This window comes from Lagenorhynchus albirostris, chromosome 2, assembly GCF_949774975.1.
Source record: "Lagenorhynchus albirostris chromosome 2, mLagAlb1.1, whole genome shotgun sequence".
NCBI lineage: Eukaryota > Metazoa > Chordata > Mammalia > Artiodactyla > Delphinidae > Lagenorhynchus > Lagenorhynchus albirostris.
Window position 1 is genome coordinate 185921065 of NC_083096.1, and position 10333 is coordinate 185931397.

General features: G+C 66.2%; 1 protein-coding gene across 1 annotated transcript; it reads left to right on the forward strand.

The window, feature by feature from the left end:
* Nucleotides 1-1666: 1666 nt before the first annotated feature.
* Nucleotides 1667-4409, forward strand: TNFRSF18 (TNF receptor superfamily member 18). The gene is made up of 5 exons (XM_060142857.1): nt 1667-1841; nt 2679-2801; nt 3609-3696; nt 3877-4076; nt 4143-4409. The coding sequence occupies exons 1-5, from the start codon at nt 1667-1669 to the stop codon at nt 4268-4270; spliced, it is 714 nt and encodes a 237-aa protein (XP_059998840.1). The 3' UTR covers nt 4271-4409.
* Nucleotides 4410-10333: the final 5924 nt, after the last annotated feature.

Below are 10333 nucleotides of genomic sequence, written 5' to 3' on the forward strand. Positions count from 1 at the left end.
AGCCGGTGGGCGCCACCAGAATCACATTCCTGGCACCCCACTGCCCACCCCTGCAGCGTTCCCAGAGGTCTCCACCCGCTGCCCCTGTACCAAGCCTCAACTGGAGGGCTGAGAAATCTGGGGAGGCTTCCTGCGGGAGGCCGGGCCCCCAAGCCCTTTGGTGCCAGGTGGGGAAACTGAGGCTCAGACAGACAAGAGACAGTCTCACGGTGAGTTGGAGGCCCTCTGTGGCTCAAGAGCTCCGTCGGGGCCGGCCTTCCACATCCTCCAGGATGACTGGATTTGTGCGGGGAGATCTGGGTTGACATCTGCCCAGCAGAGTTGCAGCCTGGGCAGCCCCCTCTTCCCCCAGCGTCAGGGTTCAATCAATGCCCTGGCCTCTCCTAGCCAGCTCTTCCCAGCAGGCATCAGCGAGGCTGCAGCCCACAAGTGTGTGTGTGGCTATGGGGGGCTTGCATGTCAAGAGCCCAGCCAGGCCCCGTTGGCCAATTTGGGGCGGGGTGGGGGGGAGCTTGTTCTAATCTCCAGAAAGGCGGGGTGCAGGGGGCTTGTCCTGACCCCTGGATGGGTTCTGAGGCTGCTCAGTGCTGGGATTCGAGGACTTCTGGTAGGTGTGGGGTGTGGGGTCTGGAGGCTTCACAGAGGACGAAGTGTCTCATCCCACCTGCTTTGGGCGTCAGAGAAGATCTTTAAAAGCCCGTGGAGTCCCCCTGAAGAAGCTGGAGGTGGGGAGGGGGCTCAGCCAGGAATGGTCCCTGCTGAGTCCACCCTTGTTGGGGGCGCACCCCACCCCAATGACTCAGGGCACTGTCTGCCACCCCGCATCCGGTGCCCACGCACACTCCAGTTCCTTCAGGCCCGGAGGCCACAAGTTTTACATAGAAAACATTTCTGACCCCCGCCCCCCGCCCCCCCCCAAGGATGTGGCTGGGTATACGCGGTGTTTCCCCCGACAAGGCACACACATTTGGGTCATATTTAGTTTCCGGATAAGAATGCCTGGGCCAAAGGGCATGATCACTTAGGAATCCCCCAAGGTCACCCCCCATGTGGGTCTCCCGCATGCCCCCTCGTCCGTGGTCAGGTGCTCTGCAGCCTGTGATGGGACCTTCTCTTCTCCCTTGGGGTCCCTGTGGGCATGCCAGATCTCAGTTCCCTGACCAGGGATCGAACCCGGGCCCCTGGCAATGAAAGCGCAGAGTCCCAACCACTGGACCACCAGGGAAGGCCCATCCCTTGAAGTTTTTAAAAAAAGAACTTATCTTTTATAGCAGTTTTAGGTTCACGGCAACAGTGAGGGGAAGCCTACCCCCCATAAATATCCCCGAAGAGTGTGCAGTTGTTACACACGACGAACCTGCACTGACAGGTCATGTCACCCAGAGTCCCTAGTTGACACCAGGGTCCCTCCGAGCGGTGCGTCGCGTCCTGTGCTTTGGGATTTCAGCAGTGGGACAGCCCACTGCTGAAATCCCCAGAGCAGTCTCACTGCCCCAAACCTCTGCCCATGCCCTGGATTCCGAGTCGTAGAGTCTTAGGGGGTCCCCCATGGGAACAATTCCTCGGGACCCCTTGGGGAGTGGCAGAGGCGGGGCGGCCTGCGGGGCGGGGTCTGGGCGTGTTCGGAAGGGGCCGGCCTCCTAAAACCGCGGAGCCGCGCGCGGCCATGGGTGCCGCGGGTGCCATGGGGGTGAGGGTCGCGCGCGTGGCCCTGTGCGGCGTCGCGCTGCTCTGCGCGCTGGGCCTGGCCCAGCACCCCCCCGGGGGTCTGAGCTGCGGCCCCGGCCGCCATCTGCATGGGACGGGGACCAGCGCGCGCTGCTGCCGCTCGTGCACCCCAGGTAAGGCGGGCCGGGAGCCCCTGCGCGGAGGGCAGAGCGCTGCGCCCCGTCCCCCCGTAGTTTTCCGAGTCCAGAGCCCTGATCCCAGCGCAATCCGGGGAGGCGGAAGCCGCCCAGACCGGGCCAGTGGCCTGGGGGGTGGGGGGTGGGCGGGGGCAAGGAGTGTAGGAGCCTTCCCCAAGGCAGGTCTGACGTCCCAAGGTGGAGGAGGGCTGTCCCCGTTCCTTCCGAGTGGGGAGTGAGCCCTTGGCCATCACTCAGGCCACTTCTTGCCCAGTTTGGGGTTGCACCCCTCTTTCTCCCAGCTCCCTGCCTCAGACCTGCATCTATGGGTGAGGGGCAGGTGAAATGGGTCAGTTTGGGGACAGATATTGCAGGGAAAACACCCAGAGTGTCCCCCTGCCAGGACCTGGGGAGTGGGAAGGGGGCTCCGAGAGTCCAGGTCTCAGTGCGGCGGAGCCATGGACGGCGGTCAGGGAGGGACGGGCAGGCTGCCTCAAGGGTCCTGGCAGCTGAGGGCAGTGCAGGACCCAGACAGGGGAGGGGGAGTAGGTCTCCCAGGAAGGAACGGCTCAGGGTCACATGCCGAGTCATGGCCACCCTGGGTGGGAGCAGCTTGGGACGGTTGGGGGATGCAGCCAGGCCTGGTGAGTGGAGGAGCTGGGCGCCCAGGAGGGAGGGACACAGCTGGGCCGAGCCAGGGTCCTGGCTCCCAGACAGGTGTGCTGCCCGCTGGGGCTGCCCTGCCACCCCCATTTCCCTGGAGGGCCAGGAGGGGGGCGTCCAGGGGAGGGCGGCTCGGCCCAGCTGCTGAGAGGGCTGCTTGCCCCCTGCCAGCTGAGGGGGTCTGTCCCGAGCCGGACTGCCAGTGTATCCAGCCTGAGTTCCACTGTGGAGACCCCCAGTGTAAGAGCTGCAAGTACTACTCCTGTCCGCCTGGCCAGGGGGCGTGGCCTGTAGGTAAGTGGCAGGTGGGGGTGGCCCGGGCAGGCCAGGTGTGCAAGGAAGCTCGCAAGTGGTGGGCACGGACACGTCCTCCGGGCAGGTGGGCGCCAGCACTGGGGGTCTTGCAGCACCCTGGCGGGGTAGGGGGGCGCTCTCTGGCTTTAGCATCTCAGCCCACATTGGGGTCACAGTGCCTCCTGTTGGTGTGGCTCTGGGAGCCTTTCCTTCTCTCTCTTGGCCTGAGCTTCTCCATCCAGAGACGATGCCCCTAAGCGCTGGTTGTGAGGAACAGTGGGGGTATCCAGAGGCTGTCTGGCCCTTAGGCCCTGGCTCTGACTACGCCCAGGTCCTGCACTCACCCTGACCCGATGCGGGGGCGCCTGGCTGAGCACATGTGGGCCGGGAGAGTGAGGGCGGAGGGGGGGCTGTGTGAGGTTGGATGGCGCCGGGCCTAGAGGCAGCTGGGGCAGAGCCTCACCCCTCTCTCCGGGACCCTCCCCCGTCTCCCGCCTTCCGGCCTCCGGACCGAGCGAAGGCCCAGCCTAGCTCTTGCGTGGCCTCGGCTTCCACCCCTTCCTCCCACCACATACACTCTAGCCTCTGCAGGCAGGTCCCTCCCCTCCCCCATATCCCCATCAGGGACCCTCCACTGAGCCCAGAGTCATGGCCTGCCCTGCAAAGGGGCACCTGGGGGACCTGATTTATCCCAGGTCCTGGTCCTGTGGCCACCTGGGGCCCCTGTCAAACAGATGAGGTGGGGGTCTCACCTCGGCCACACCAGCTGCCCTCGCAGCCTGTGTCCGTCTGTCCCTCTGTCTCCAGGGAAGTTCAACTTCGGCTTCGAGTGCTTTGACTGTGCCGCGGGGACCTTCTCTGGGGGCCGTGAGGGCCGCTGCAAACCTTGGGCAGAGTGAGTCCTGGTGGGGACTTCCAGTGGCCGGGTGGTCCAGGTGGGCTCGAGGGTGGTGCCTCTGCTGTCCCTTCTGGTGCAGTGACCGCCCCCCCCACAACGGCTCGGAGGGCAGCAGCCTTGCTGAGGGGCTGCTCAGGTGGCCGAGGGCTGACCGAGGGCTGTGTCTGTGCGTCCCAGCTGCTCCAAGCTTGGGTTTCCCACTGTGTTCCCCGGGAACAAGACGCACGATGCCGTGTGCAGCCCAGGGCTGCCGCCCACGGAGCCGCGTGGCCTGCTGACCGCCGTCCTCGGCCTGGCCGCCTGCATCCTGGCCCTGACCGTGGCCCAACTCAGCCTGCACGTCTGGCAACTGAGGAGGCAGAGAGCACGGCCCCCAGGTCAGTTGTGCCCTGGGGACGGGGAGGGGGGCCCCTGCCTGCCTGCTAACCGCAGCCCCTCTGCAGAGACACAGCTGCTCCTAGAGGCCCCGCCACCCCCGCCCGAGGACGCCTGCAGCTGCCAGCTCCCCGAGGAGGAGTGGGGCGAGCCACTGTCGGAGAACAAGGGCCGCCTGGAGGACCTGTGGGTTTGAGGCCCGGAGCGCCCGTGCCAGACCCTCCCGGAGCTGGTGCAGGCTGGCCCGCAGGAGCAAGGGCTCTGCGCCCTGCCGTGGGGCCCCGGCTCTGGGCCCGGCCCTGCTCCCCTCAATGGCGGAAACAGGTGGGGGATGGTGACAGTGACCAGTGCTCCGGATCACGCAGGAGAGGAGGCAGCTGTGGCTGAACCCCAGGGGGACAGAGGCGCACCGTGGCTGCCTGCCTCTCTTGCTGGCCCCGCTGGGGTGGGGCCCGTGGCTCCTTGGTTCCCAGGACAGGAGGCCATGGGCACAGGACCTGGCTGCAGGCGGCACTCAATAAACGCTTGTCCGGTGGCCTGAGTGGCCGTGTGCTGGGAGTGGGGAGGGGACAGGCTCCGGGGTCTCCCCCGCCAGTTCTCACAGCCCCCTCCCAGCCTAGGTGGGGGGGGTGGGGTAGAAGCTAGGGCCATTCCAGTCCTAGACACAAGCCCACAGCCGAGACCACGGGGCGACCTGCTGTGCTGCACACCTGCCCTCTGTGCCGCTGGGCTGCCCCGTCCAACACTTGTCCTCCAGTGGCCTGCCTGGCACTTGTTGGGACACTGGGTTCCTTGGTGTGTGTCTGGTCTCTGGGCCACCGCTGCTCCGGCTTCTGGTTCCGGGCTGGCCGCACATCCTGCTGGCCCCATGGGGCGCCGGCCCTTGCGTCACTGGGGTCCCCAATCCGGGGCAAGGTCAGTTTCTATACCCAACACTTCCTGGAGGATGTGGACAGCCTCAGAATGGCCTGGTCCCGCCCTCTCTCCAAGCCCTCCTACTGGCCTCCGTCACCTCACGGGTCCCTCGGGGTGGTCCTGGGGTCCTGCCCAGCAGAGGCGAGCAGTAGTTTTTCAGCCTCCTGACAGGGCTCTGTGGCATCCAGTCTCAGCAGCTGCACTCTCCAGGCGCCAGCACACCTGGCCACGGGTCTGTCTGTGGCTCAGTGCTCTAGCACGGCACCTCCCCCACCTACCATGCCCTCCCCTCCCACCTGCACGCTGCCCAGGAGAGCCCCTTGACCCCGACCCAGTCCCAGTGGGCAGGTGGGCCCAGCTCACAGAAGGCAGGTGGAGGAGAGAGGGTTCTGCGTCGCCCTCCACCCCCCACCGCATGGGGCACTGCCCACTTCCACCCCTGGAAGGAGGCAGGGGGTGGGGGGTGCTCTGGGACCACCCACAGGGGAAGGACCCCTCCCTCAGCCCCTTCTCCCAGCCCCTCAGCTCCTGGCTCTGGGCAGCCCCTGGGGCCAAGTGAGCGACCTCAGGGGAGACAGCCAGGTGTTCCGGGACCTGCCTGCCACACCCCTTGGCCCCTCTGTCCTCAGGCCAGATCTCCTGTCCTGTCAACCCCTCCCCTACACACCTCTGGGTCCCTTGACTGCCCCACTCCCACGTATAGGAAAGGGGTCCCCAGCCCTGGCCCAGCCCCCTGCTGAGGCTGTGAGTCAGGTGTCGAGTGCGTTCTGCTGATGCAGCGCGGAAAGTCCTCGCGGGCGGCCTGCGTGGGACAAGCTCCCTGAACGTCAGTGCGGGGCAGCGGGGGCAGTGGGGTGAGGCGAGCGGGCGGGGGATTCCTGCCCCGCGGAGGGGCGGGGACGCTGGGACTCGCCCAGCCCAGTGGAGGGATTGGGAGAGTGAGGCCAGGCTCATGGGGGGCCGGGAGGGGGTTCTGCCCAGGGAGCTCAGCGCTTCGGAAGGGCTCCGCGGAGCCACTGCCACCGGAGCCGCCACCTCCCTCCACGCTGGCCTGCTGTCAGCAGAGAGGCCTCTGCCCCACCAGGCCTGCCCGGACCCTGGTCACCGCCGCTGCATCTGCTCCCTCCCCTCTCCCTTCCTGCTGGACTCACCTCCCTCCCCAGCTGGGGTCCCACAGAGCAGGGAGGGGCTGGCTTCAGGGCCAAGGCTGGAGGCCCTGCTGGGGCACCCAGGCCCAGCGTGCACAGGCTGCCACCAGGCACTTTGGTCGGGTGGCCTGAGCAAGTCCAGGCTGGGAGGAGGGAGACCCCCCAGGGCGGCAGGAGGCGCAGGGGACTCAAGGGTGCCGGCGCGTGGGGGACGGAGGGTGCTGGTGCTGTGAGGGGCTCCCCACCCCCACTCAGGCCAGCTTCCTGGAATGGGGGCAGATATGTGCCCACCTGGGTCACCAAGCCCAAGAGGGACCCCAAGATGAGACTCTGCCCACGCCAGCTCCACACCCCTCGCTGTTTCCCCCGGGGAAACCACCCCCCCCCCCCAGCTGTAAGGTCGGATCTTAACAAACGGCACCGCGAAACAGAGGAAAGCTTCAAGTGAGCTGTATTAGGGAGCGCTCCCGGGCGAGGTGCACTGGTCCGAGAGATTAGGGAGTGCTCCTGGGCGAGGTGCACTGGTCCAGAGATTAGGGAGCGCTCCTGGGCGAGGTGCACTGGTCCAGAGATTAGGGAGCACTCCTGGAAGAGGTTCGCTGGTCCGAGAGAAAGGGGCCAGAGAAGTCGCGCCCAGGCGAGGGTCGGGCAAGATTTTATAGGGGAAGAAGGGAGAGGGGTGTGGTGAATCCGGGAGGACGCAGGGTATTCCTTAATTGGTGGTCTTTTCGGGTATCCTGGGGGACCGTTAGTCCCGCCCCTCGAAAGGCGGGAAGGCTGGGCTGGGTTCAAAGTCCCCAGGTCAGTTCCTGGAACTGGGTGGTCCGGAAAGTCTCCAGGGCAGTTTCTGGAACTGGGTGGTCCGGGGAATTTCGGTCTGATACAACCTGGGAATCTGATTGCGTTCCCCTGCCTCGGGCCAGTTGGCCTTACACCAACCAGAGGGGCCCTCCAGCTGCTCCGGAAAACCACAACTCCTCCCCCTGGGGTCGGAATCCAGTGTCAGTTCAGCCTCAGATAAGGGCCTAGAGGCCGTCCTCTGTTCCCAGAAGTGCTTCCGCCGCCGCCACACCGCCTCACCTGGCTGGAAAAGGCCCCTGACCCTCCCTCTACTGAGACCTGGACTCAGCCACTGTGAGGCACGGCCCCTCCGCAAGCGGACCGAGAGACCCCTGAGGGGCATAGGGAGGGAACCCACCCTAGCAGAACTGGTTGCCAGCCGCTCCCGGCCCCAGTCCTAGGGCAGCTTCAGGGGGCCTTCCAAGGGCAGGTGGTCCCTGGCTGCCCCCTGGTGCTGGGATGCGAACCCATCGATCAGATAGGTCCATGGTGCTAAGTCTGGCCACTCAAGGGCCCTGACCAGGACCTGGGCCATCACTCCTCCCCGGCTCCCCCGCCACGGTTTCAGCAGCAGGGCCACTCCTCCAGCAGCTGGGCTGAGCTCCCACCCCGCTGTGGTTTGCAGGGCCTTGGACGCCCCCTTCCCACCAAGAAGTAGCCACACCTAGGTGGAGAGGCAGACATCTTCGCAGGACGCTTTGGGGCTGAGGTGCTTTCCAGAGACAGTGATTTGGGCCATGGCTGCTCCAGACCCCTCTTTTTGGAGACGCGTTCCAGGGAAGAGGGGTGTGAGGGGGGTCCTCTGAGTCCTCAGGGCTCCGTGGGCTCTTTGGCCAGGGCAGAACCCTGACTGCCAGGCGCTGAGGGAGGCCCCAGTGGCTGCCAGGGTGAGGGCCTCCAGTGGGGGCTGCAGGGATGGTGGGGGTCCCTGGGTGGTGCTGGGTCCAAGCAGGCAGACAAGGGGGAGGGGAGGCAGAGGCCCTCAGCTCTCGCCTAGGATTACGAGCTCCAGCTGCAGTGCTGGGCAGCCCCGTCCCAGGCACTAGGAGTGCCCCCTCCCCCCCCCCGCTTCCCCCCCCCCTCCCCTCTGCTGAGGCTGCTCCTCGAGCTGCTGCAGGGGGCCCAGCACATCATTTGCATGTCGGGGCACCTTCTACCTCCAGATGCCCAGGTGCACCACAGCCGACAGCGCTCCAGACTCAGCTCCCTGCCCGCCTCTCCCTGGCAGCCCGCACAGTTCTGGCAAGGACACTTTGGAGCCCGATGGGGGGCTGGGTGGGGCAGGAGAGGATCCAGATGGGGGTGTGAGGGTGTGGCCGTCGCCCCTGGGGTGAATGAGTAGCAAGGAAACCTCATTTATTGAACTCCAGGCTCTTGGGGTAACCAGGCGCCCAAGAGCAGCAGACAGTCCAGGGCTTTGGGGGAGCCCGGGGGCGGAGGTCCAGTCAGGACATGCACTTCTTAGCCCACCACGCTCCCTGTGGGCCATTGCACGCACTCAGGGCCTAGGGATGATGGAGGCGGCAGGGACAGCTGCTCCCTGAGGATCGGGTCGCCTCCGTAGACACCGCCCTGACCAGCAGGGGAACAGTCCCGCCGAGGCTGGAGGAGAGCTGGAAGGTCCTGGAGCGGCACTGCTGCCACCACAGGCCACATCGTGAGCCACAGGACAGCGTGGGCAGAGGCCCCGTGGGCAGGATGTGAGGAGGGGGTGGGAGAGGCCTCAGAGATGAGACATGGGGTCTAGAGGCCCCTTGGGCGAGTTAAGGGGGTGACCCCGAGGTGACATGGCTGTGTAGTGTCCTGGATGCCAGCAAGGAAAGTGGTCCTGACCCCGAAGACACAGGCGTGGGTTTTACAAAGACCTGGGTGTGCTCTGCCCACCCAGGAGGCCACCTCTCCCTGATGGAGACGGGTCTTCAGACACAGAGCTGGCCAGCAGGCTGCAGAGGACGCAGTGCTGGGCTTGACCCCTCATGGAGAGACCACCAGACGTACTGGGAGGGGACTCAGGGTTCTCAGACCCCAGTCACCCAGTGACAAGTGTGCTCCTGCCCTGGGGACCCCACACTCTGGGCCACAGCAGCAGGACGACGACGGGGTGCAGTGGTGGTGGGAGGGTGGGTGGGCTGTGAGTGACAAGGCAGGTGAGCCCTGGCCTGGGCCCCTCACTGGCTCTGTGACCTGGGAGGACTGACTCTACCTCTCTGAGCCCCGCTTTCCATCTGGCTCTTCTCTCCCTGGCTCCCTGGCTCCCTGGCTGCATACCTCCAGTGGGCTGGCCGGAGGCTCGGCGGTCATTGCCTGCCGCCCTCTAGCGGTGCTGTGGCCGTTGCATCCCTGGGAAAGGAGTGGGGGGGCAGCGGGGGAGGCCAGGTCGGTGCCCCTCGGGTCCCACCAGCACGCCAATGCAGGGCACAGCAGGGGTCCCGGCGGCCCCTCCCCCCTTGGTGGAGCCCGCTGAGGTACTGAGCGAGGGTGTGCAGGGCAGGAGGAGGGCATGTGGCTTGGCGGTGACCGTTTGGAGAGGTGAGGGCAGGGGGACGGTGTGACAGCTAGGGTGGGCCTAGGGATGGGGCTGCCCAGACCCTGGGGTCTGGACTGGGGGGGGTGGGGAAGGCCAGGGTGGAGAGGGGATTATGGCTGCCCCAGGACGCTTGGTGGCAGGGGTGTGGACACATGAGAGGCCCTGAATCTCCTAGTAGCCTTGAGGCTGGGCACACAGGGCACACAGGGACCTGCTGGCTCGGCACTTCCCTCAGGGCGCTGTCCTGCCATGACCATATGCCGGTCACCCACAGCCTGGGTCCTCCCGGCCTCTGCAGGTCTCTGCCTGCTGTAGAGTCCGGGCGCCGCAGGTGGAGGAGAGCTCAGGGCGCTGGTGCTCCGAAGGCCCAGAAAGGAGCTGAGCCTGGGCAGGGCGGGGACCGCAGCTCGGAGGAACATGTTGGGTGTGAGGAAGCCTTCCTATGGGAATCGAGAGGGGTCCGTGAGGCTCTAGACCCTTGACTGGGGGACACTGGGCGCCTTTCCTGGGGACCACCGACCCAGGCAGTAGAGGTCAGGTGGGTTGTGAGATTGCAGGGCGGGTGGACGAGGGCCGTAGGTGAGGGGGCCCAGGAACTGGAAGCAGCCCACGGTGGGCAGAGTCAGGGGCACGGGGGGCCTCATCTCCCTTTCCTGCCGGGCAGACACCCCCATCCCTCGACCCTCGTGTCCCCCCAGGGACGGGCCCCAGCAGTGGAGTAGCGGCTCACGGGGCGCAGGGAGGCTGCCGGAGGGGGTCTCGGGGCCCGGTGTGCGGGGAACCCGCGGACCAGCTGCAGAGGTCGCGTTTGTAACAAAAAAAGCAGCTT

Excerpts from the sequence above, each read along its gene's own strand:
- TNFRSF18 (XM_060142857.1), top strand. The coding sequence starts at position 1,667 with ATGGGTGCCGCGGGTGCCATGGGGGTGAGGGTCGCGCGCGTGGCCCTG. Across the intron at positions 3,697-3,876 it reads CGCTGCAAACCTTGGGCAGA|CTGCTCCAAGCTTGGGTTTC; the intron begins GTGAGTCCTGGT and ends TGTGCGTCCCAG. Across the intron at positions 4,077-4,142 it reads GCAGAGAGCACGGCCCCCAG|AGACACAGCTGCTCCTAGAG; the intron begins GTCAGTTGTGCC and ends GCCCCTCTGCAG.